At 51.3% G+C, this 27,226-nt stretch overlaps 1 protein-coding gene across 4 annotated transcripts in view; it reads right to left on the reverse strand.

Annotated features, from left to right (window-relative positions):
- The window catches only part of MGLL (monoglyceride lipase), a 121,611-nt gene that overhangs the window by 8,599 nt on the left and 85,786 nt on the right, over positions 1–27,226 (reverse strand). For 3 of the 4 annotated variants that reach the window (XM_046645658.1, XM_046645648.1, XM_046645629.1), the window contains exon 6: positions 18,214–18,303. The exons of the other annotated variant lie outside the window; for it this stretch is intronic. In XM_046645658.1, coding sequence (XP_046501614.1) covers positions 18,214–18,303 — 90 coding nt within the window. The remainder of the gene's footprint in view (positions 1–18,213; positions 18,304–27,226) is intronic. 4 annotated transcript variants of the gene reach the window in all.

Below are 27,226 nucleotides of genomic sequence, written 5' to 3' on the forward strand. Positions count from 1 at the left end.
AACCAGAGAGCAACAAGATGGGTGTTGTTGATGCTGATACATCACCATACAGAGAAATAAGGTTCTCTCCTGTTGAAACCACCGTTGTCTGGGGTCTCCATCTCAGACAGACCCTGGCTCCAGCAGCCCCGTTTGATGCTCCTTGCAGGGGACGTGCCTGGACGAGTGCACGGGGCCAGAGCCCATCAGACCACCTCCTGCCTGAAGCGGCCTCCACTTTGCCCTGCTGACCCATGTGTCCTGCACGTGAGGCCCCTGGGGGAGTCTGCTCCCGGGTTTAATTGCTCTGATGGCCCACGTGGCTTCCTGCTCTTGGCTTCCTTTTCCATGTCTTGATCACGTAGGCCCTGTTTACACAATGGCCTATTTTGGGCCTGGGGAAGGAGCTGCCAGATATGTCGGGGAAAGGGCAGGCCCCTGGTGCAAGCCACCACCAGGGCAGGGGGTGAGCAGCAGAGGGAAATGGACCAGGAGGGAAGAGGAGGGCCATACCATGTGGGGAAACTGAGGCTCAGAGGGTGCAAACCGTCCTCTCAAGAAACCCTTTTGGCCCAATCATGGTGGCCTCTGTTTTTTGAGAGCTTAAGATCTAAGTCCACCAGAAGTCCTCCTTGAAGGGAGGACATGTCCTGTCGCCCCAGGAAGGACCCAGACAGGGCTCTCCCTGTTAGATCAGGCCCAAGCCCAGAGCACTGGGCAGCAGGACGAGCCCATTCAAAACCAAAGACCACTCAGTCAGTCCCAAAAGATGACTTACTGTATGACTCCATTTCTACGACATTCTTGAAATGACAGACTTAGAGAAATGGAGACTAGGTTAGTGGTTGTCAGGGCTAAGGAGACGTGAGGGCGGGAGGAAAGTGGGGATGGCTATAACAGGGCAACAGGAGGGGTCTTTGTGTGATGGGATAGACTATATCCGTCCTAGCGTTTTGCAAGATGTCACCCACCATTGGGAGGAACAGGATAAAGGGTACATGGGACCCCTCTGGATTATTTCCCATGACAGCATGTGAGTCACAGTTTTCTCCAAATACAAAGTTTAATTAAAAACACATAACAAAGGGAGAAGAGCCAAGATGGTGCCGTGAGTAGTCCTCTTTGTCTCTCGCCCTTCGAGTCTACAATTATTTGGACACTTATCGCTTGACAAAGGATATCCAGACAGCATCTCAGGACGTCTGAGACACCCACGCGACTATACATCGGAAGGCGGATGGACTTTCCTCCGGGAGGATGTGGAAATAGGTGAAAACTCTCCGACCCCGACGGGCAGCCTAGTACCCGCAAGCGGCTTTCTTCCAACGGACGCCCCCAGAGGATCCACACACATCTAGGGCAGGAGCGAGAACACAACAGAGGAGCGACGGTGGAAACAGGTGACCAGAACCCTACCTAAACCCCCTGCAATTACTCCTAAACACAGAGGGAAACTTTGGAGTTGCACACCTGAGCCCGTGGGGAGAGTCTCTCCCCGCCATTGGCGGGGAGACCCAGCCTGGTGCTCGGGGCACCCGGAGGGTCCCAGAGAGAATCACGGAGGGCACGGAGGTCTCCCAGCTGCCGTTGCCCGCCCTGTGGGACTAGGGATTGCCGGAGATCTCGGAGAGGACCGGGGCTGGGGGAACTTTCAAAGGCTGGTTCTGCGACCCGGAGGGGAAGCGCCGGAGCTCCGCCCGGGCAGCAGACAAAACTCTCTGTGTGCCATTAGCAGAGGGGCCACGCTGAGCATTCACGGCTCCGGGAGAGGCCCGGAGAGAATCCCAGAGGGCGAGGCGACCCCCAGCTGCCGTTGCCCACCCCGTGAGGCTAGGGATTGCCGGAGATCTCGGAGAGGACTGGGGCTGGAGAGAGTTCCAGAGACCCAGCTTAGTAGCCTAGGGGGAAACCCTACAGGCTCACAGCAGCCTTAGGGAAAGCCTCTGCACAGCACCAGTAGAAGGCACCCAGCCGCCAGCCACAAGGCTGGAAGACCCCAGGGCAAAAGCAGCATAGCTAGGTGTACTAACCACAGACTGTAGAAGATGCCAATAGCTCTCCTGCGACCCATAGAGGACAAGTGAGATTTGGTGGGTGCCAACAGCAACGGAGCGACAAATATAAGTGATCCCACCCCTGGCCGCTGGAAAAGCCCATAACACCGTTGCAGACCCCAAGGAGAGAGCACATCTAGGTGGGCTGCAACAGTAGGCACCTGCAGCCTGAAGCCCCCCTGTGACGGCCCCCACGGCAGAGGAGGGAATCCAAAGGGCCACTGTGGCTACGAAGAGGGGCCCAGGCCCAGTTAGCAACTACGGACAGGGTTCCTGGTTGGTGAAGTATAAACAGCTGCTCCCCCCACCGCAGCAGCTGAAACAAGTGAAAGGAGCAACTAAACTCTATCTCCATGCGGAGGCACAAATCAACAACATCAAGCAATATGAAAAAATACATTAAATCTCCAGAACAGAAAGAAAGCAACAAATACACAGAAAACAATCCCAAAGAAAATGAGATATATAACCTAAATGACGATGACTTCAAAACAGCCATCATTAAGATTCTCAATGAGTTAAGAGAGAATTCTGACCGACAACTCAACGAGTTCAGGAGCTATGTCACAAAAGAGTTTGATACGATAAAGAAGAACCAAACAGAAATATTGGAAATGAAGAACACAATAGAGGAGATTAAGAAAAATCTAGATGCTCTGAACAGTAGGACGGATAATATGGAGGAAAGAATTAGCAATTTGGAAGATGGCAATATAGAATTGTTGCAGGCAGAGGAGGAGAGAGAAGCAAGACTTAAAAGAAATGAAGAAACTCTCCGAGAATTATCAGACACAATTAGGAGATGCAACGTAAGGATTATAGGTATACCAGAGGGAGAAGAGAAGGAGAAAGGGGCAGAAAACCTATTCAAAGAAATAATGGCTGAGAACTTCCCAAATCTGGTGAGGGAGATGGATCTTCAGGTGACAGAAGCCAATAGATCTCCAAACTTTATCAATGCAAGAAGACCAACTCCACGGCATATAGTAGTGAAGCTAGCAAAAGTCAACGACAAGGAGAAAATATTAAGGACAGCCAGGCAAAAGAAACTAACCTACAAAGGAACCCCCATCAGGCTATCAGCAGATTTCTCAGCAGAAACTTTACAGGCTAGAAGAGAGTGGAATGATATATTCAAAAATCTGAAGGACAAAAATCTACAGCCGAGAATTCTCTACCCAGCGAAAATATCCTTCAAATACGATGGAGAAATAAAAACTTTCCCAGATAAACAAAAATTAAGGGAGTTCATTGCCACAAAACCTCCTCTTCAGGAAATCCTCAGGAAAACCCTCATTCCTGAAAAATCCAAAAAAGGAAAGGGGCTACAAAACCAAGAGCAGAGGAGATAAGTAGAAGGACAACAACAGAGAGTAGCAACTCTACATCAGAACAGATTAAACCATGGGACAAGAAACAAAGGAAACTGAAGAAAACCGGAAAACAAGACACAAAATGGTAGTGGTAGGCCCCCATGTCTCAATAATCACTCTAAATGTAAATGGATTGAACTCCCCAATCAAAAGACACAGAGTGGCAGGATGGATCAAAGAACAAGATCCAACAATATGCTGCCTCCAGGAAACACACCTCAGCCCCAAAGACAAACACAGACTCAGAGTGAAGGGATGGAGAACAATACTCCAAGCTAATAATGAACAAAAGAAAGCAGGTGTCGCTATACCAATATCAGACAAGGTAGATTTCAAAGCAAAACAGATAAAGAAAGATAAAGAGGGACAGTATATAATGATAAAAGGGACTCTCCACCAAGAAGACATAACACTTATAAATATATACGCACCCAACACAGGAGCACCAAAATTTGTAAAGCAACTCTTAATAGAACTAAAAGAAGACATCAACAACAATACAATAATAGTAGGGGACCTCAACACACCATTAACACCAATGGACAGAACATCCAGACAGAAAATCAACAAGGAAATAATAGAATTAAATGAAAAATTAGACCAGATGGACTTAATAGATATATATAGAACACTTCATCCAAAAACAGCAGGTTACACATTCTTCTCAAGTGCACATAGAACATTCTCAAGGATTGACCATATTTTGGGAAACAAAGCAAACATCAATAAATACAAGAGAGTTGAAATAATATCAAGCATCTTTTCTGATCATAACACTATTAAACTAGAAATCAACTACAAGAAAAAAGCAGAGAAAGGTGCAAAAATGTGGAGACTAAACAACACGCTTCTCAACAAACAATGGATCATTGAAGAAATTAAAGAAGAAATCAAATATTATCTGGAGACAAATGAAAATGAGAACATGACATACCAAATCATTTGGGATGCAGCAAAAGCAGTCCTAAGAGGGAAATTCATCGCAATACAGGCTCACCTCACTAAACAAGAAAAAGCTCACGTAAGCAACCTCAAACGACACCTAACAGAACTAGAAAAAGAAGAACAAACAAAGCCCAGAGTCAGTAGAAGGAGGGAAATAATAAAAATAAGAGCAGAAATAAACGATACTGAAACAAAAAAGACAATAGAAAGGATCAATGAAACAAAGAGTTGGTTCTTCGAAAGAATTAACAAAATTGACAAACCCCTAGCCAGACTCACCAAGAAAAGAAGAGAGAAATCACAAATTAATAAAATCAGGAATGACAGAGGAGAAACCACAACAGATACCAATGAAATACAAGAGATCATAAGAGAATACTATGAAAAACTATATGCCAACAAATTGAACAACCTGGAAGAAATGGACAAATTCCTAGACTCCTACAATCTCCCCAAACTGAATCAGGAAGAAATGGAGAATCTGAATAGACCAATCACAAGTAAGGAAATAGAAACGGTAATCAAAAACCTCCCCAAAAACAAGAGTCCAGGACCAGACGGCTTCTCTGGAGAATTCTACCAAACATTCAAAGAAGACTTAATACCTATTCTCCTCAAACTGTTCCAGAAAATTGAGAAAGATGGAGAACTCCCTAACACATTCTATGAAGCCAACATTACTCTGATCCCCAAACCTGACAAGGACAACACAAAGAAGGAGAACTACAGGCCGATATCACTGATGAACATAGATGCAAAAATCCTCAGCAAAATTTTGGCAAACCGATTACAGCAATACATCAAAAAGATTATACACCATGATCAAGTGGGATTTATACCAGGGACACAGGGATGGTTCAACATCCGCAAGTCAATCAACGTGATACACTACATCAACAAAATGAAAAACAAAAACCACATGATCATCTCAATAGATGCAGAGAAAGCATTCGACAAGATCCAACACCCATTTATGATAAAAACCCTCAGTAAAATGGGTATAGAAGGAAAGTACCTCAACATAATAAAGGCCATATATGATAGACCCACAGCCAACATCATACTCAATGGACAAAAGCTGAAAGCCATCCCTCTGAGGACAGGAACAAGACAAGGGTGCCCACTTTCACCACTCCTATTCAACATAGTACTGGAGGTGCTGGCCAGAGCAATTCGGCAGGAAAAAGAAATAAAAGGAATCCAAATAGGTAACGAAGAAGTAAAACTCGCGTTGTTTGCAGACGACATGATCTTATACATAGAAAACCCCAAAGAATCCACAAAAAAACTATTAGAAATAATCAACAACTACAGCAAAGTAGCAGGGTATAAAATTAACGTGCATAAATCAGTAGCATTTCTATACACTAACAATAAACTAACAGAAAAAGAACTCAAGAACTCTATCCCATTCACAATCGCAACGAAAAGAATAAAATACCTTGGGATAAACTTAACCAAGGAAGTGAAGGATCTATACAATGAAAACTACAAGACTTTCTTGAAAGAAATAGGCGATGACATAAAGAGATGGAAAAACATTCCTTGCACATGGATTGGAAGAATAAACATAGTTAAAATGTCCATACTACCTAAAGCAATATACAGATTCAATGCTATCCCAATCAGAATCCCAAGAACATTCTTCACAGAAATTGAACAAACAATCCTAAAATTCATATGGGGGAACAAAAGACCGTGAATTGCTAAAGCAATCCTGAGCAAGAAAAACAAAGCCGGCGGAATCACAATCCCCGATTTCAAAACATACTACAAAGCTACAGTGATCAAAACAGCATGGTACTGGTACAAAAACAGGTCCACAGATCAATGGAACAGAATTGAAAGCCCAGAGATAAAACCACACATCTATGGACAGCTAATCTTCGACAAAGGAGCAGAGGGCCTACAATGGAGAAAAGAAAGTCTCTTCAACAAATGGTGCTGGGAAAACTGGACAGCCACATGCAAAAGATTGAAAATTGACCATTCTTTTTCACCACACACCAAAATAAACTCAAAATGGATCAAAGACCTAAAGATTAGGCCTGAGACAATAAGTCTTTTGGAAGAGAATATAGGCAGTACACTCTTTGACATCAGTTTCAAAAGAATCTTTTCGGACACTGTAACTCCTCAGTTGAGGGAAACAATAGAAAGAATAAACAAATGGGACTTCATCAGACTAAAGAGCTTCTTCAAGGCAAGGGAAAACAGAATTGAAACAAAAAAACAGCTCACTAATTGGGAAAAAATATTTACAAGCCACTTATCCGACAAAGGGTTAATCTCCATAATATACAAAGAACTCACACTGCTTAACAACAAAAAAACAAACAACCCAATCAAAAAATGGGCAGAGGACATGAACAGACATTTCTCAAAAGAAGATATGAATATGGCCAATAGACACATGAAAAGATGTTCACCATCGCTAATCATCAGGGAAATGCAAATCAAAACTACACTAAGATATCACCTTACCCCCGTTAGATTGGCAAAAACATCCAAAACCAAGAACGACAAATGTTGGAGAGGTTGTGGAGAAAGAGGAACCCTCATACACTGTTGGTGGGAATGCAAACTGGTACAGCCACTATGGAAAACAGTATGGAGATTTCTCAAAAAGTTAAAAATAGAAATACCCTATGACCCAGCCATCCCATTACTGGGTGTCTATCCTAAGAACCTGATATCAGATATCTCAAGAGTCCGTTGCACCCCTATGTTCATCGCAGCATTATTTACAATAGCCAAGACGTGGAACCAGCCTACATGCCCAGAAACTGATGATTGGATAAAGAAGATGTGGTATATATACACAATGGAATACTACTCAGCCATAAAAAAAGACGAAATTGGCCCATTCACAACAACGTGGATGGACCTCGAGGGCATTATGTTAAGCGAAATAAGTCAGTCAGAGAAAGACGAACTCTATATGACTCCACTCATAGGTGGAAATTAGTATATTGAGAAGGAGATCTGATCGGTGGTTACCAGGGAAAAGGGGGGGTGGGGGGAGGGTACGGAGGGGGAAGTGGTGTACCCACAACATGACTAACAAAAATGTACAACTGAAATCTCACAAGCTTGTAATCTATCATAACACTAAAAAAAAAAAAAAAAAAAACACATAACAAAGACCCAGTCTTTGGCACTCTCTCTCACACATCCCTCCCCCCATTTTTTGGACCACAACTCTTCCTGCCCGCTGAGAACAGTGTCTGCTGGGGACATCAGCTGGAGGCTGCGGACCTGAGTCCAAGTGGCTGCACCTTTGCTCCAGATTACTGACCTCTGGGGGTGCCTCCACTGGCTGAGACTCGAAGTCTTTTTCTTGGGGGGTTGACTGAACGATGTGGGGAAGACTGGGGGTGTGAGGACCACGCAGCCCTGACGTTTCCCAGCTGTGTGATCCAGGCGAGGCTCTTCTCTCCTAGGCTCAGTCTGCTCATCTGTGGGATGGGGTGATGGTGGGGATGCCTCTGAGGACGTGGGGAGATTCAGTGATGATGCAGCCGCAGTGGTGTCGAGCAGTGTGGGCTGCATCTGATCAGACCCCAGGAGGCAGGGGAGGAGAGCCACTCCGCTGGAGGCCTTTCTGCCCAGACAGGCCAAGCCACGTGACCTTGGGGGAGCCCCACTCCTTCCTGGGCCTCAGTTTCCCCATTGAGGGGACCTCGAAAGTTCCTCTTGGGTGTGAAGTTTCACAAGCTGCTGGCCTCCTGAGGGGTGTTAGTGGTCCTCTGCTACCTTCCCTGTTTTCTGAGGCTCCGAGAGCTTCAGCAAGGGTGACCTTGACAGCCAGGAACATGCCACCTGGGGCTTCTGACTTCTGAACTCTGTCTCCCTTGGGGAGAAACTCTGCCCTGAAGCACGATAAACAAAGCTGCAATCCACAGCCGGGAGCTTGCTTAACCTTTTGGTTGAGCAAAATCTGGGCCCCACCCCTACTGTCAAACCTCTTGACCTGTTTTTAAAAAATCTGTTCCATGATGGATTGCAAAATTACATTTTTAATTAGAACAATATTAAAAACAAATAACACAGCAAGCCCTTCACTCTGTTCCAGGTGCTGTGTTGAGCACTCGCACTTGCTCACAAAGTCTTCGCAGGAACCCTAAGCAGGGATTATTATTGTCATCGCCATCTGACACATGAGGAGATGGAGGCCCAGAGAGGCTACATGACTCACCCAAGGTTACGCAGCAGGTAAGGGGCAGAGCCAAGATGAGAACCTGGGCAGTCAGGCTCCACCAGCAGCACTGTCACCCACCTGCTGTGCTATGCCACCTGCCCAGAGAAGAGAAAGCAAAGCTGGGTCCTCCGGACTCACAGGACAGCCAAGGTGGGGAGGTGGCGCTCCTCAGAAGAGAACGGTGGGGGGTCCCTGGTGAGGACCATAAACCCCTGGGCCTGACAGAGAGTGAAGTGACTTGGTGGGTTCTAGAGGGTGCCACCCTTCACAGACTGCCAGAGGGGATGGGGTGCCCTCTGGGCACAGACAGACATGTGTCCTCCCCACATGACACTGCTTCCCACTTCACAGAGAAGTACAGCCCAGCAGGTCTAATCTCCTGCAGTTCCCCTCAGGGGCCTACAGATATGTCTACAGCTGGGTTTCTTTACCCTCCTTCCCTACAGCCCCCTCCCTTTTCCTGTGGAAGCTTCATACTTCCACCTGTGCTTTAGAGCTTATCCTGGAATTCCCACCTCCTTCCCCTATTGTTTAGATCTCTCTTAATCCATCCATTTTCACAAGGAAATCAGATAGCCTTCTGTGGCATATTGGAGAGAGGGTGCACAGCAACTCAACCCAAGCAATCTCTGTGAAATCTAGAAACCTGTGGGAACCCTAAAATGAACTGGCAGGTTTTTGCAGAGATAATGTCTTCATTTTCCCCTTGCCTTGAATGGCAGGAGACGCAATTTGTTATAGAAAGAGTTGCATGAAAGAAACTCCTCTCCTGAGCGCAGTGACTTCCCTCGCCCACCTCGAGCAGCTTGTCCAGCCCACCGCTCTCGGGCTAATCCTCATTCAGGCCTCCTTCCAGCTTCAGCCCAGACTTCACCCCTTTGGGGAGGCCTTCTGGGCCCTCGTGGGCCCTCGTGGCTGGCAGCCCTTCCGCAGCGCTGCGCTCGCTCGAGCACCCTGCTCCTTGCCCGGGGTTTGTGCATCTGCCCCCTTGGGCGGGGCTCGGCCTGGCCTGCTGGGCGCAGGGGTGAAGGAGCCGGCCTTTCTCCAAGCCGCCTGGCGGCAGCGGGCCAAGGGGCTGCCTCACTGGAAGGACGCCCAGGAGCCGCAGCGGGAAGACCCCGTATCCCTGCACGACAGAGGTGAGCACTGACAGAGCAAGCGCCCCGAAGCCAGCTCCTGGGAGCCACTTGGCGCTGCTTTCCCTGAGACTCGCGGGGCTGTGCGCTCCTGAACGCCAGGCTTCTGGAACATTCTAAATGCAGATAGGAATTTACCACTGAAACCGGTCTGAAGACGGATGTACTGAACAGGGTGTGTTTGCGCCCAGCACACGCTCCCTCTCTCCACACTGCCCTCCTCTAGGGCCGGACCAGCTTGCCCCCAGCTGTCTACAGCATGGCCCCTGCAGGCTGCACCCAGCTTCCCCTGGTCCCCCTGCCCCTGAGAACCCTCCACACTCTCACGGCCGAGCGCCAAGTCCAAACTCCTCCCGTGGCCGGAGAGGGCACGAGTCACGGGGCTCTGGCCAGCCCTCTGCCCTCCCTGCCCTGTGCACCTCTGGGCCCTTGCACAGTCGTCCCCTCAGCCTTGGCTGCCTATAGATAGAGTTCTCTTCCCTTTGACACTCAGTTCAGCTGCCCCTTCCTCCAGGAAGCCCCCGACCCTCCCTGGGACATGTGCGTGCCCATCCCAGCTCCACTCCTTTCTCCATGTGCTCGTCTTCCGCACCTGAGACTGAGGGCTGCCCCTGACGGTTCCTGTTTCCAGACTGCCCCTTTCCCATGCCCTTCCTGTCTGCCGGGAAATCCTTGTCCCCTCTTCCAGGCCCCATTCAAGTGTTTCCTTCATTACCGGGTGCCCAGACACCATTGGTACTGGCACTTCTCTCCCCTGGGCCCCTGTATCTTCACCAGCACTTCTTTAAAAACAGCCGTGATAACAACAGCTCTCATCTACCTGGTGTCCATGCTGTGCCAGGCCACTGTGTGGATCCCTCAAGGGACCTGAAGATCAGCGACACTGAGTGTGGTTTCCAAGGTCACCCTGCGGCACAGAGACAGAGCCGCAGGGCTGGGTCCAGACTCAGGCCTTTCCGCGGGGAAGCTCAGGCTCACCCCATCAAGCCCTCTGCCGGCTGCTCTGTCCTCTGTGACAGAGCCGCCAATGTGCCCTCCCCCGAACACTGGGACCCATCCAGAGTCCCCATCCCCCGCCGAGGGCCTGGCCTGAAGCGGGAGCTGCACCAAAGTTAGTTAACTTGGCGTGCCGCCTGCGGGAGGGCAGAGTTTGGGCGCTGCCGGACTGAGCAGGAGGGCTCCCCAGCCCGCTGGACCAACAGAGCCCTTCTGCCCAGGGGGCCTGAGAGCCTGAGGGGCTGCCGGAGCAGGCGCCCAGCGCGGTGCTGAAATTGCTGGGCCATGAGGACACCACAGCTCCATTTGGAAGGAAAGAGGATTAATCAGGATTAGCCTACGTGTATGAATTGCCACTTAACCAAGGATATGTCAAGTACCAAATATTTTTTCCCAAAAATTCCTTTTTGCGATTAAAGCTTGAACTCCTGGACAACCTGGTATCTGCTCTTTTGAATGATGAGCTGGGCCGGCAGGCCATGGCCCTGGGCATGTGCGAGCAGGCAGCTTGCACCCACCACAGGGCAACGGGGCCTCCTTCCGGAGGGCCGAGGGTCTTCACAGCCAGAAGTGCTGCAAAAAGTCAACCTCACTTGCTCCTTTGGAGTGGAGGTCCCTGAAGTGTGGCCTTGGGCCCCGACAGAGGTCCTGAGTGGCCCCCCGGGGAAGGGAAAGAGCGGCCACCATGTTCTCCACGCGATGACACTGGCCACGGCCACCTCTTCACAGGTCCAGGGACTGAACAAACCGTAAGAGAAACACGAAGGAATTCCCAGGATCCTGCAGGACCACTTTCACAACGGCCAGCCCCAAAGCAGCAAGACCATGTAGTGTCAAGTCTTAAAATCAAAAGTCGGTGGCAACTAAGGAATCAGAATCTGGGCCAGAGAGAATGACGACAGGGAGCTGATGTTACTTTCCAAAGTGTGATAATGTAGAGGATTATGCGTTAATGTCCTTATTCTGGATCTATCCTCTTGGGCAACACACGCTGAAGCAATCAGGAGTTAGAATCGTGGTGTCTGCAACTTACTTTCAAAAAGTTCAGCCAAGGGGCTGGCCCCGTGGCCGAGTGGTTAAGTTCGCGCGCTCCACTTCAGCAGCCCAGGGTTTCACCAGTTCGGATCCTGGGCGCGGACCCAGCACTGCTCATCAGCATGCTGAGGTCGCATCCCACATGCCACAACTAGAAGGACCCACAACTAAAATATACAACTATGTACCGGGGGGCTTTGGGGAGGAGAAAAAAAAAGGAAGATTGACAACAGATGTTAGCTCTGGGCCAATCTTAACAAAAAAAACAAAAGTTCAGTCAAAACAACGTATCCACTTCATGACAATGGATTCAGCAATGATTTCTTGAATATGACACCAAAAGCACAGATGACAAATGAAAAAAATAGATGAACCGGATTACATCAAAATGAAAACTTTTTGTGCATCAAAGAACTAGCATGGCAACCCCCAGAATGGGCGAAAATGTTTGCAAATCATATATCTGATAAGGGTTTAATATCCCGAATATATGAAGAGCTCCTACAACTCAACAACAAAAAACCAAACCACCTGACTAACAAATGGACAAAGTACTTGAAGAGACAGTTCTCCAAAGAAGATACACAAATGGCTAGTAAGCATGTGAAAAGATGCTCACCATCACTAATTAGGGAAATGCAAATCCAAACAATCTGGCAATCCCACTTCTGGGTATACACCCAAAAGGATCGAAAGCAGGGTCCTTCAGAGCTGTCTGCAGCCCTGCGTTCACAGCAGCACTAGTCACGACAGCCAAGAGAAGGACGAACCCCAGCATCCAGTGACAGACGAACGGATGAGCAAAGTGTGGGCTGTACACACAATGGACTGTGATTCAGCCTTGAAAAGGAAGGAGAGTCCGACTCCTGCTGCGACATGGATGAACCTTGAGGACACTGTACGCAGTGAAATAAGCCAGTCACAAAAGGACAAATACTGTATGCTGCCACTCACATGAGGTCCCTAGAGCAGGAATCTGAATGCCTAGAGACAGAAAGTGGAATGGGGGTGCCTGGGACTGGGGAAGGGGGTGGGGAGTTGGTGTTTCACGGGGACAGAGCTGCAGTTTGGGAAGATGGAAGTTCTGTGGATGGTGATGGCTGCGCACAGTGTGAGTGTACTTACTGCCGCTGAGTGGGGCACTTCAAAATTACTAAGATGGCAAATCTTATGTTCTGTATATCTTACCACAATCAATTTTAAAAGGTTTACTATATATCTCCATATTGATAATTTCATATTTAAGCATAGAGAAAGAGTATGGCAGAGTATTTCCAGTTGGTGAATCTTGGGGAGGTGGATGTGGGTGTGCATTGTACTATCATGTCAACTTTTCTGTAGACTTGAAAACTTCCGTAACTAAAACTGGAGAGAAAGCCTGGTAACTGCCTTTGACCTCTCCTTTCCCCACAATTTCGGTTTTCACGTTCTTTATTTTGGTTCCTTTTGCCAGCAGGAGCCAATCGTGCCTTAGGCAGGCTCGGGGCAGAGTCCCCTGTTTGGGCTAGTATCTGGCTCAGCCACTTATCCCAAACCTCGGCAAGTCCAATCCTTGAGGTTCGGGCCCCAGCTCCCGGGCTGCTGCCGGGTGGCCGGTGGTGTCCTCGAGAGAGCTCTGCCCGGGCCGTGCTCCTGTGTGAGCCGGGCCGAGCGAGCAACTTCTTTCTGTGCCAACCCCTCAAAGGCGCTGGAAGAGCTGGCCTGGGGGCAAGGGGCGCCTCATTTTGTCTTAGGGCTGGCTGGCAGCTGAGCCTACCCCCGACAGTCTCCACAGAGTCACTGGCTTTTCTGCTGCCATTACAGCCGCCGACTCCAGGGACCTGCCACTCGAGTGCTCAGGGCTGCTTCCCCCAGAGTCGGGGGCTGGGGGAGGGCTGGGAGCAGGAAACATCCGGGGGGCAGGTGGAGCAACAGACCCCACGTGTGCAGGGCACGAGAGCAGGTGGGTCCACTGACATGTCCCCCTGCCAGCTCCCCATCCGGAGCTATACACGCCAAGAGACATGCGAATGGCTCATCCTTTCCCTTAAGGCATTGCTAAATTATTAGCTGCCTCAAAAAGATGAGTCTTTTGTGGGGACTATAAGATAAGAACGCTGGAGAGTTACAAAATAAAATCAGCTACCTAAACTGGAAAGTTAATAACGGGTGCTCGGAGGGGCCTTCCGTGGGAGGCTGTGTCCTGGGGACAGAGTGGGAGGCCGCGGCCTATCTTTAGCTGTGGTTCCACTCAGTCAAAAGCCTCAGTACGGCCGGGCTTTCCAAGACCTGGCAGGAACCTTCTGAAGGCGATGGGCAGATGTGGCCTCCTGGCAGTGTGGGTCAAAGACATACAGGCAACAGGGGAGCGGGGGGCCTAATTCTTGATGCTGGGCACATCTGAAATACTGGGAGGGGGTCTGGAGCGGTACCCACCCATAGAAATGAAAGGAAGCCGAGCTGGCCACTCCTCACAGCTCTCCGGGCGCCCAGAACCCACCATATGGCCTGCTGGCGTGACTATAAACTAGCCAGGATGTGCTTGGAGGCATCCCAGCGTATTTATAGAGAACAGACACTTGGTTCTAGAAGACAGATTGCCTCAGTATATAAACAGTGGATGTCCCTAATAGAAGGAGCTCTCAGAACGCGGCATGGCTCCCTCCCGGCTTCTGCCCAGACCACAGGGCCGAAGGAGGGGGCCGAGAGCACGTTCTGTCTGTGAGTAATGGGGGTTATCGCTGGGGGAGGTCCTCAGCAACCTCCTCCTCATCTCTTCCCCCTGCATCCTTGGCCGGAGAGCTATTTAGAATATTCAAGACTTTTCTGAGTGGGAGGGCTTCATCACATTCCATTCCGAAAATCCCATTGTTGAGGGTGGAGTGATGAAATGCCAGTGCTCCAGTGTTCTCAGCAGGGCTCTAAATGTGTGGACAAACATTAAAAACCTAAGTAGCATCTTCTTTATCCCCAGCATTTTGGTGCTAAGAGCACTTGGCTCGGAGTAGATAGAGCTGGGCTCAAATCCTTACTCAGGAGCTGTGTGTCCTTGGGTGGGTAACTAGTCTGGGGCCAAGCTTCCATAACTGCAAATACAGGTAGCAAGACGGCCTTCCTGGAGCTGTGGCAAGATGGAAGGGCAAGCGTGTCTGACACAGAAGAAGGGCAAGACAATGGTGCAGCGGATGGTGTTGGCACAATAGGGGCCACAGTGCACCTCCACGCCTGGGGGCTCCACACGTGCCGGGAGAACGTGCCTCTACAGCTGGCAGCTGTGAAGGGTGTCGTGCATACGGTCCTGGGTGGGTTGTACAAACACTTGCCACAGCAAACCCCCAAACATACATCCTGCTTTTGTCACTGGAACGACAAAGCCAGCCTGCTGCCCTAGAGACAGACTTCCCACCCTTCACACGGAGCCTGCGCCCCCGCCCCGCCCTCCCCGCTTTAGGAAGCCAGTTAGCAAACGCTTCTTTCTGAGGCTTTTATAGCTGCGGAGGTCTATGGGAAACAGCTTAGCTAGAGACAGGCCTTCAGACACCCTGACGGTGCCATCAGGCGGGGCCTTTCCTGAGCACAGTTCGCCCTGGGCAATGCTATTTTTAAAGCTCGGCAGAATGTTAAAAGGGAGCAAACACGACAGGTGAGGGGCTAGCTCTCTCTGCTGAGGGCTGGGAACTCTTGCTCCTTATTCATTGCCACGGGGGTCCAGCCTTCAGGCTGACCAGCTGCCTCCCTTCCTCCGAGTCTTCCCAGCAGGGAAATTCACCAGCGTTTCTAAAGAACCGCCCCCTTTACCTGACTAGCCAGAAACCCGGTACAGGACAGGTGCAGCCATGGGGAGCGGGCGAGGGCGCAGCAGAGAAGGGGGGACCTGAACGCTGGATGTCCATGCCAGACTCTGCCATCTTCTATGAGGCCTTCAATGGAATTCTCCGTTTTTCCAAAAATGAGAATAAAGCTCTCAATTTTGCAACTTTTAAACAAGGAAGGTTTGGAATCATTTCATTCTTTCTTTTTCTCTTCCTCTTTGCCCACGTATTTTCAGGTGGTAAGATAAACAACTCAGATTTACCCCTGGGTCTTTCATCTCAAGGATCTCAAAGGGAAGGGAAGTCTCTCTCTCAGCCCATCGCTGTCCTAGCACAGCCGCTGCGAAGATAGCTGGTCTCAGTACAGACGGCACATTTAAGCCAGAGCCACTACTGGGGACCGGCCCCTGCCCCACAGTGAGGTCCCCTCGCACAGTGAACCCGCACACAGAGCAGCGGCCGCGCCACGGGCTGCGTGGGCCAGTCACCGAGCAGCAGGACAAAGAGCCTACTGATGATAAGTACCAGCTGGCACGTGACACCCAAGCATGGATATTCGAATGCAGTGGGTTCAGATCCCAGCTCTGCCCGTGACCGGTTGTGCAGCCTTGGACCAGTTATTGAACTTCTGAGCCTCCATTTCCTCATCTGTGAACTGGGGTTGATGTCGATCGCACTCACGTCAGGATTAAACCAGACGGCACATTTGGTCTTTCTGGGTCCTCAAGTTGTGATTTCACCGGACAGGTCTGCCTTTAGGGGGTCAAATTGGGCTCCAAGATGTGGGTTTGGGAGGCACTATGGGTTTTAAAAATTAAATTAAAAGATTTTAATTGAATGTGATGATTTGGGTGGACCGGATACCCTTGGGCTCCCTCAGGCCCCACCATTCCCCAGTCTCTTGCCAGCCTGGTCACAAATAGCTGGCTCTGGGGAGCCGAGGAGTTTTGGTCCCTGATCAAGGATGTCTTCTTCCTACACGTTAGGGATGACTCCTGTTTAGCTGCCCACTCCCTAAGTGACTCAGAGACCAGGAGGTCACAGTTTATAAAGAAGCTAGAGACCACTGCTCAAGTCCCCAAGAAATCCAGGAAAGCCACTAGAATGCCAGAGCACCCCTCTCCATTTTCCAGGTCCTCTGGGAGCCAACAATTCCGTGATTTCAAATTCCTAAGGCAAGAGGGGAAACTGAGGCAGAAGAGTGGCAAAATGATTTGCTTGATCCTGACGATAATCCAGCATCTTCCAAATACTCAGGGTTGCCTCTCATCCACTGGTCGCAAGCCTGCAGGGGTTCGTCACCCCCACAGACAGGGCAGGGCTGGGGCCACGCCTGCCTGAGCTCTCAGGTTAGCCCCACCAGTGGGTGACCCCAGGCAAGTCCTCTCACCCTGCAGAGCCTCAGTTTGCTCGTCCACAGTATGGGGCTGCTGCCAATGGAGGAGCATACAGCGCCTGGCCCAGTCAAAGGGAGGGACAATGCTGGCCTTTCAATGAATGGGAAGTGGGTGGGTTCACTGAGCGGGCTCTGGGGTTTTGGACTCTGCTCAGTCCCAGTGTCCCAGGCACATGAATTCACCTTGACCTTTTTGTCCACACTGATCTTGGTGTCCGGTCCCAAAGGCAGTGATGTCAACTGGATGGCACAACCCCCCAGCTTCTCTCTCCCAAAGCCACCTTGCCTCTTCCTTGTGAGCTTCTTCCAGCCAGTTTGGCTTTTACAGAAGGCAGCAGAGCTCTGCCGGTGGGGCTGCACTGTCTCCCTGGCAGGGCAGTGGCCCCGGGGTCGGGGTTCATGGGGTACCTTATGAAATGACCTCGGATCACCCCTTTCCACTCACCTGCTGCCCTCTAGGTTGTGGTCAAACCAAACTATTGGCTGTTCTGCAAATCGGCTGTCCTCTGCATGCCAGGTCTTTAGCGGCACTGTTCCCCGGCCAGGAACCCTCTCCCTCTGAGCCCTCTCCAGCTCTGCACCGGCCCCCGCCAACCCATGGACATATGACTTTTGTCCTGGCCCCAATCCATTCTTCTATTCTCTGCTACCACTATCCCAATTCCCACCCCTCTTCCCGGGAATTGCTCTTTGCTACTCTCAGTCTATGAGGATGGGTGGGGTTGACACTGCCCGTTTTCCTGTAAATCAGCCAATAAGATTCAGCCCTGAGGCTTTTGCTGGAAAGCGGCCCTGTCTTTCCACTGGGGTTGCTCAGGGAAAGCAGCTGGCAGCCAGCTTTGTCACCACTTGGGGAGAGTTTGGCTGGGAATGAAGCTAAACCAGGGGATATGAGGGCTGGCGAGAGTAGATGGTGAAGAAGACTTCTGAGCCCCTGTATCCAACCATGCCTGAAACCCTTAGTTACATTCATCAATAAATCCCTCTTTTTGCTTAAATCACTTTGAGTTGGGTTTCTGTCACTCGCAACCAAGAGACTCAGCTGATATATACACAGCTTCATCTGGTTAGCTCCTTTGCACATTTAGGACACAGCTCAGGCATCACAACCACCCATCCCTTCCCACCCAGTTCTGAAGCCAGATGACGTCTCACACATCTTCTTGTCCCCGTCACTTGCACAGGGCCTTGGTGAAGGGGCGGCACAATGCCACAGACAGAGCTAAAACTTGGACGGTCCCCTAGGGCTGCTGCCTTTACCCTCTCACAGCCCCCAGAGACCTCCAGGTTTTCAGAAAGATTCTTACCTCCGTCTTATTCCGAGAGAGCATGCTGGCGTCAATCGGGCCCAGGGACATGTTTGGCAGGACAAGGTTGAGAACTTTTGCAGCAAGGACCTACCCGGGGAGGGAAAACAAAGGGTGTGAGTGCAGTGGGCCCCGCGCCCAGCTCTGCCCACGGGGCACTTTACAGTAAATTAAGGAAAGTGATACTCAAGCTGAACATCAGCCAGGCTTGTTTCCAAGGCTGAACACCCAAGAACCCTGCCTGCTCTGATTCAGACAGCCTCTAGCTAGTCTGGCTCGGGTCTGCCGTGGGTGAGCCGGGGCAGGGGTAGGCCTCTGAGGCTGACAGCGGGAAAGCCATGCCTAGGTTTCGCCTGCTCCAGATTCTGTGCGGTCGCCCTTCCCAAAATCACTCATTGGTTATAATTTTGAATTATTTGCAAGAGCTGCCCAGCTGACCTTTTGTGAAATTCACAGCAGGAGCAGAATCACCCGGGTCAGCAGAGTGTGAAGCAGGATAGCTCAGCAGGCCCCGAAGGAGTTGCTCTGATCAGAAAGAGTCTGTTGATTGTCTTGGTTTCTCTCGGAGGGAAACAGAGACAGTCACCAGCCCGATTAGGAGAGGCGCGGCAGAGGGAAAGACACTGCTTTCATTCTCAGCTCCGCTGCCCCGTGCGCTGAGACAGGAGATCCGAGCCGCACATCACCTCTGATTCCTTAGCCGCCGACGGGGACCTCGGCACCCCCAGGGGACCACGGTGTGCAAAAGTTCCAGACACACAGTAAGTGCTTTGTCCATGCTCCCTGAACTTGAACCTGATGCAGGTACAAGCCTTCCTACTCGACCCCATCTCTCCTGCTGGGCCTGGTGTTCACCCAGGAAAAGCATGAACCTGGACCTCACACTTCTGCCCGCAGAGGGGGCTGGTCTCACTTCTGCCTGTGCACAGACACTTGGGGATGAAAGATGCTATTTCGAAAGTAAGCTGTGAAATGCTGAAATTAGAATCACATGGAAGGTAGCGAGCAGTGAATTCTTAGTCCCTGTTGAGGCCACACATCACAGAGCTAAGAAGCGATGCCCCTCGGTCCCATTGGTGGGGGTCGAGGGCACGCGCATCTGCCAGGTAGCAATCTTTCGGTGTGTCGGGCACAGTGCTAGGTGCCCAGTCTGGAATCTGGACACAGATGCCGTGAGCTGGGGGTTTATCCTGACTTAACAGACGAGAGAACAGAGGATGAGCGCCACCCTGCACAGTCAGCTGGAAGGGGTGCGGGCCTCGCTGAGGCTGTGCCCTCCCTTCAGGCCGCAGCCTTCAGAGTCTCTCTCTTACTAATCACCTGAGCGGCCTGGCCTCTGCTGGGGATGATCACAACAGCAGCCACCGGTACTCGCCATGGGGCGCTACTGCTGTCCTTCCCCCAGCCTCCTGCACGCTCGGAGCTAGAAAACGCCCTATTTCCCCAGGCCGCACAAGCTTGATGTAACCTCACACAGTTTCTCAGACCTCCAGCGATCAGGCAGAGAACAGAAAAGGGCCTTGCTTCTAAAAAGCACACACGTGCAGGAACTTATCCTGAGACCCGCACGGTCACCTCTCCATCTCTCAGGGCAAGGACGGCACCCTCTGCCTCTAAGATGGTCACAGCTCATCACACCCTAAGCTTGGTATCCGGACAAGCAAACCCCATTCGTGCTGACTCACTGCCATCGACGTGCCGGGGGCTACGCCGAGCCCTGGGCTGGCCTGTGACAGTCTAGCGCAGAAATAAGAAGGAACCCAACTTGGAGCACTACTTTAGAGGCTGGAGTCAGGCCACACAATCTGGAGCCTCACGGGATGGACATGATCTGGGGGGCAGGTTCAAGAGTTAAGGAGGGCTTGTGGGCCAGCTCCATGGACAAGCACAGGACTGGAAGGGCTCAGAATTCTGGGAGATCTACAAAAGGAAAGGATTGGGGTATTTCCAAACACAGATCAAATGTCTGTGAACTCCAGGAACTGGGGGCTCCTCTGGGAACTTCAGGAGCGGGGACCTGTGCTTTCAAAGGTTAACATTTTAAATGAAGAGAAAGTACAGCAGACAGGAGGCGCACAGCCGGCGCGCAGAGACGTAACGGGCATCAGCCCTGTGGCCTTCCCTGGGCTCCAACTGCATAAGGAGGGCGGACTTTCAGGGACTGCCCTCCTCCAGAAATAGTGGCCTGAGGACGACATTAGGAAACAACAACGTGCACCCCAAAGTCTGTAGAACTGACTTCTAGATATTCTGCTGTTCTCGGTGACTCTTGCCACGGCTCCCTGAATGGACACAGGGGCTGAGATTTGCCTCCGCACGTGACCTGCCACACCTAGGAATCACCACGAGGCTGTGTGTGATAGGACCTTGCACAAATGCCAGTCTCCAGACACCACTGCCCCGTGTGGCTTGTCTGCCTGCCTGGTCTGGCACAGCCTCCTCAGGGACATGGCTGTTTTTCTGCAAGCCAGCTTCCTATTCATTCCCAGATCAGATGGCTGGGAGCCAAGAAAGGGCCCAGGGACATCCTGTCTCGGTACCTGCCCTGCAAGCGAAGGAGAGAGACTACGCGGCGTCCATTCCATTTCTCCTGAGTCCACCACCAGATTTATCATTTGCCAACAATTTATGTTTTGTTGCCCATCACCTGATTCCGTGTGGACCTGCACACACCAGTGCTGGCAATTTGTGAAGAAACAACTTACCTTGGTCTTTGAATCTAGGCTTCTGCCATTGGCATTTCTTTTTTCTTTTTGAGGAAGATTAGCTCTGAGCTAACTACTGCCAGTCCTCCTCTTTTTGCTGAGGAAGCCTGGCCCTGAGCTAACATCGTGCCCATCTTCCTCTAGTTTATACGTGGGACGCCTACCACAGCATGGTGTGCCAAGTGGTACCATGTCCACACCCGGGATCCAAACCGGCGAACCCTGGGCCGCCGAGAAGCAGAACGTGTGCACTTAACTGCTGCGCCATCGGGCAGGCCCTCTGCCATTGGCATTTCTTAAACTAAAACATTTATACCCCAAAGTGCCAAGGCCTCTGCTTCCAGGAGAACATGCTGACAGTTTAGGCTCAACAAGGATCAGAGAAGGCCATACTGTGGCCTGAGCCATCCTTGCTCTAGGTTCACAGCGGGGAGCGGAGGGGGACTAGAGAGCCAGGAAGAACTCCATCTCCAGGAGAGAATTATAGAAAAACTTGTTCTGTCCTCTCTGTGAGTGAATGGTCTTCTCTTTCTCCTACCAGGGGAACCTTCTGCAGCTAGAGGAAGCTTTTAGGAAAAGAGTTTCACAGGAAAAATAAAAGAGGAGGGCTACTTCTGGAGAAGTATTTGCTTCACCTCCTAGGTCTGATGGCTAATGGAAGAGGAAAGGGTGGGACGGGGGAGGAAAGAACTGGGCAGGTTGATTGGAGCCACGGAGGAAAACAAAAGGGCTGAGAAGGGGGTCTTAAAGTCACGTGATAAGGAAGCAGAGGGGGACAGAGAGAGCCCGGCAGACCTCACACCTGGAAAGATCAATTTTGTCCAGATGCCCAAGTGGCCGCTGCTGTCTCCCATCACGACCTCCCTTGGCCTCCAGCAGCAACCAGATGAGCCCGGCTGCCTGTTTCCAAGGGAAGACCCAGGAAGCCAGCAGAGGCGTGAGGGGAGGGGCGGCTCACCCAAACAGGAACTGGAATCCAAGAGAATACAGTTCTTGTCATGTCCACCAAACTCTTCGGGTAATCCTGCGGGAGTGTGGAGAGAGCCTCGGATCCAACTCAGGAGGGGGCGACCTCAGACGGGCCTCCCTCAGGGGGAGACCCAACCCTTCATCATGACCCCAACAGGCAAAGTCAGGTTTGTGCAACCACAGAGCTCGCAATGATGCCAACTCAACGGGACCCTGGGTCTCGTCATCTGAGGATAACCTAGGGGGCTGAGACTCTTGACGAACGGACTTGTGGTTGCTGGACCCCCACTTGGGAAGAGGCAGACAGCGAAGCGGAGGAATCGGACCCAGAGACTCAGAACCAGGCAAGTGTGGATCCAACTCTGGTTCTGAATCCCCGAGAAGGGCTATGATCCTCAGTTCCTTCATCTCTAAAGTGGGGACGATAAAATGACACCTGAAGGGCAGCTGTGAAGGTCAGAGGAGACCCGATTCCTACAGAGCTCCTCCCTACCTGCCTGTTTGTTGAGGCGACACTCAGCAAATACAGATTGGTTGACTGAATGAGCGAGCACATGCTGACGTCATTCAGAGTGGGGGCTTCAGGAAGTGTGTGACCTACAGCTTTGCAACAAATGTCACGGTCACAGCCAGAACCCCCAATTATTTCACTCACAAAAGAGGACAGCTCTCCACGTCAGGAAGAGCAAGAGACCAGAATGTGTCCCACGTCCTTGACATGCCCTTGGGGCATTCTTGGATACTGCAGGGCCCATCGCTTTAAATACTAGTGACTTGCACAAATGCCTTTATTGATCCAAAAGGTTTTAATGGCTCCCTAAGATCATTTTCAAGCTTCTGCCAGTGAAAGACTTGACACGAAGGAGGTAATTACACTTGCTATCTTCTAAAGTGGCTCCAAAAAGGTGGCCTGTCAGAGGGAGGCTAGAACTCCACACCCTCTGCAGGGGCCTCAGCACAAGGGTCACAGGATGGCCTCGGGGCTCGGCTTTCTCTTGGGAGGGAAGGGCACCCTCGGACAGACACAGAAGAGAAAGCGCCCCGTGCCTTCTCTGGTCAGCAGGCCGGGAAGGACAGGACACCGGTGCACCCATGGCCTCCAGGGCCTGTTCGACTGACCCCTTCTGATCAACAGTGATGAAGAATCACCTCTCAGAAAATGTGCAGTTACGTGGCCAGAGCACGCACACGAGAAATCTTCGCCTGAAATGACTGTGGAACCAAGATCGTCTTCCCCATGGAAGGGAAGACCCGGGACAGCACCGGGGCTGAAAGTCGGGCTCTTATCAGGAGTTAGGGGTCCCACAGTCAGGGAGATCCAGTGTCAGACTTCCTTCCCCACCTCATTGTGACTGTTCAGAGCCCTCATAAAGCTTCACACCTCACCACAAATGCTTGAAGCCCCCAAGCAAAGCCTGGCCCACCAGCGTTTCTGCGCGCCAGCCTGTTCTCCCTAATGTCTTAAATTTTGCCATAAATCCTGAATCAGGGAGACAGATCTGAGGGCACACGCCCTGCAGATGGATCTTGCAGAATAAAGCTGATTTCTCCCCGAAAAGCAGATGCCATAATTAATTGGCTGTTTATGCACACTGGGCAAGAGAACCCCAAGTGTGTGCAGTAGTGCTTGCTGTTGCATGCCTAGTGCCTGACACATAGCACAGGATCCCCAAAGACGTGTTGGGGAGACGACTCGTTCTTCGAATCCTGAGCGTCTAGAAGTCTGACCCAGCTATTAGAGAGCAGGTGCCTGCAGGACAGGGGCACTTACTCCTAGGGTGTACGGCTGCTGCCAAACAGGCCAGTTCACCACCACAGCTCAGGCCTGCACTCCTGGGTCTACCTTCATGTGAAGTTTAAGAGTGGCAACACTCCACGCCCCCACCCATCTCCCCTCCACCCCCATCCCACCCCCGCCACCCCAAGGGCCTTCTGATTCTAGTGACTAAAAACAGAGAAGTAATATTCAGAGGAGAAGTAGGCTCAAGTCAAAGGAAGGGGACCTTGGGCACATTTCAGGGTGAAGGGATATCCTGCCACGCTCGTCGGCCCGAGCTGCAGCTCAGGCTGACCTTGAGTGAGATAATCGGCCTCATTTCCTTGTTTGTAAATTGGGAATGACTTTCCCTCCTTACAGGGTGTTGACCAAGAGGAAATGAGACAACGTGTGTCACGCACGCAGTGCTAGGTTCACGGTGGCCACTTGCTTCTCCCGACTTGACAAGTGCCCTCCCTGGTTGACGGGGAGTGGAAGCACCTGGAAGCACTGGGCTGGCTCCTGCATCTCTGACCCTGGACCCCAGGGGACAATCTCCAGGCAACAGGCAGAGAAGGCCATTTAGAAGATTACCCTCCCAGCAGGCTGAGTACCCACCTTGACCACAGGCTCTGCCCACGGGGATTTCTGGTTTTGCCCCCATCCCGCAGCATGTTCCGAATGCTGGCAAGTCCAGGGGAGGAGACCCGCCTCTAGCAGACCTACTACCTGGGCAGCTGAGGGGTCCCCTCTGTACCCAGGAATTACTCCAGCCCCGCCTTCCCCAGGGCATGGGACTTTGAGAAAATCTCCATGGAATGACCTCATAGGCAGCTGAAACTTGTTCTGATGCACTGGATTTTTGTTTCTAAATTTCTCCTGTTGTCACTTCCCTTGTGCAGCCACATTCTCAGCACAGACAGTGTTTGGGGGCCAGAAGCCCCTCTCCAACTTGTCTCTTCTCCAGGCTTGTTGAAAATGGAGCATCAAGGTAAGAACCAGATGTAGGCGAGGTGTTGGGGGGATCTGGCCTTCTCACATTTCAGGGAGGGGCTGTCATCTTCCACATGCCTGTACCTGAAGGGTTCGGTAGCTGCTTGCTCTGATGATTTCGGGAATCTCTCTAGCAGGAACTTGGTGCCATGAAACAAAGTTGATGGTCGATGAGCTGAGCTCTGGGCGAGGAGTCATGAGGCCAGAACTCGGCTCTCTACGCTCTGCGGCCCCTGACAGTGCGACTCGACCCGGGGGAGGCCCCCCAGCTCAGCCTCAGCTTTCTCAGCCAGCAGTGGACGCTAGGAATCTGTCCATCCTTGGGGTCCGTAAGAGCAACTCACTGGAAACGACCCAAAAGTTGGCCGGCAGGACCTCATCTAATCCAGAACCCATCCCTACGGTGGGACCCTTGGTAGTTCTGATGGGGAAGGATGCCAGGAGGTGTTGCTCAGCAAATGATCAAATGAAATCCCACAAACACAAACAAGCTATCCAGAACAAAACAAACAGAACGCGCAGAGAACACGTCCCCGTTGTGTCAAATGCAGGCACAAAGGGAGTGTGTGGGCAGAACCTCTCTGCTGACTGGCCGCCCACCTCCAGCCGGGAGGGGGACTTGTCACCGCATGCCCTCTTTTTATCTTTCAGATTCTGCACCGGATAAATGTATTATTCTACAAACGTTTACATTCAATGGTAAACAAAGGTTCTGTGCGACTCTTCAGGAAGATTTTCAGACGAGATGAGATGCACAGAGGCTAATCAAGTCATCAGGGGGCGGGTAGACAATGAATCATAGACTGTCAGTCCAAACTGCCCAAGACCCAGGGCCAGCAACAGATTTCATTGTGGGGAGGATGTGTCCTCAGGTCTGGGGGCAACGGGAAATCTAATTTGTCTTGGTTAACAGGAGGAGACCCGCACCCCCAGGGACAGCTGGCTCCTGATTTGACAAGGTGATCTATTAGCGCAAAGCTCTGAAAGGTCATGTTGATGACCTTGTCCAGAAGTTCCACCTCTACCAGCGACTCTGGGAGGGAACCTTCCTGGCTCCACCTCTGGGACCAGCTGCCCTGAACCCTCCCCACCATGCACTTTATCTGAAAAGCCGCATGGTTCCTGGCTTTTCTCTAAGGGAAAGCATCCACTTTCTTCCATGGGAAACAGCCCATGTTCACATCCATCACACGAGCTGTGTGACCCTTGGGAGTCACTAGCCTGCGGGAGCCTCAGTGTTCCTATCTGTAGAATGCAGGTTGTGACCTCTGCCTAGGGTGGTGACATGAGCCAGGCAGGATAATGCACGTGAACGCACAATGCTTGCTTGGCACTCACCGACCGGAAGAAATCATGAGCCCAAGCAGGCGGAGCACAGTGGCAAGTTGCCTCCTCTCTGTGATCCTGGTCTTGAGGATTCTACTTGGACAAGAACCTTGACTGACTTGACCTCACGTGATATAGTCACAGTGACAATGGGAGCTGCCCAGGAGGTCGTGCCTCCTCTTGCACATTGACCAAGGAGTAGCCGGCCTGCGCATTACCTGGCCCTGTGAACATCTGCGATTATCTTTCCGAGGTGGAGGCAGGGCGGCGCCCACCTCCCTGTTGTCCATACAGCACTGAAATTTACTGAGGACGGTCGACTTCAATGAGTCAGTGGTCATGTCCTCAAAACGGAGTAAAATTCAAAGGAGCCAGCCATCTCTCTTCTTCAGCAGATTAAATCAATCGCTATTCTCTGATTAACCCATCGGAGAGTTCCAGGTTTCCCTTTTGCTCAGCCTGTCCTCACTTCAAATTGGTGACGTTTTCTGTATCTAACTGGAAGCCCAGACACAGGACCTGCTGCCCATCTCTTAGGGCCAGGATTAAGTCTGCTGCTGTGAGCTAGAAGAAACATTTTGAGGACACTTTTACAAGGTTTTGTCCCCCGTATTGCGTTCCATCGTTTGGGTCCTCAGGAGAACACCCCAGGCATCAGCGCTAAGTCGCTTACTTAAACGTGCCCACTGTCATTTGATGGTGAGGCCAGGGAAAGCCGAGTAAGCCGGCGGGCTGGTGGCTGCCCTCTTCCCCGTGGCCCCGTGACCCACCACCTCGCCCCTCACGCTCCTCTGAGAGGCCTGGGAACTAGCTCAGGAGGCAGCAGCTCCCACCCAGCACTGGGGAGGGACCGAACCTCCCTCGGCGAAACGCAAGGCTGGGATTTTCCACTTCCACTGGGTTAATGTGTCTCTCAAACCTCACGCCCCTCGAGGACAGGTCCATAACACGTCAATAGCCCACGTCCACAACTAAGCAGCCCGCTGGTCTCCTCTCCTTTCTCAGGGAGAGAAGGCACCTATTCTACTTCTGGGTAGGATTTGTTGGCTCATTTGCCTTGTCGCTGTCGCTCAAATTCCCGCCCCATCTCCCCCCACCTGCAGCATGTGCCGTTCAGTGTGCCATTGTTTAACATTATAATGGAAAACAAAACAACGCATCAGTTAGAATCCGGAAGGGAGGAGAGCTACTGTGAATGCCACTCTATGTTGCAGTTACAAATTGCCTGCAAGTCCATTCACTATGCTCTTCTGCTGAAGTTGGC

This window comes from Equus quagga, chromosome 1 (assembly GCF_021613505.1).
Source record: "Equus quagga isolate Etosha38 chromosome 1, UCLA_HA_Equagga_1.0, whole genome shotgun sequence".
NCBI classification, from domain to species: domain Eukaryota; kingdom Metazoa; phylum Chordata; class Mammalia; order Perissodactyla; family Equidae; genus Equus; species Equus quagga.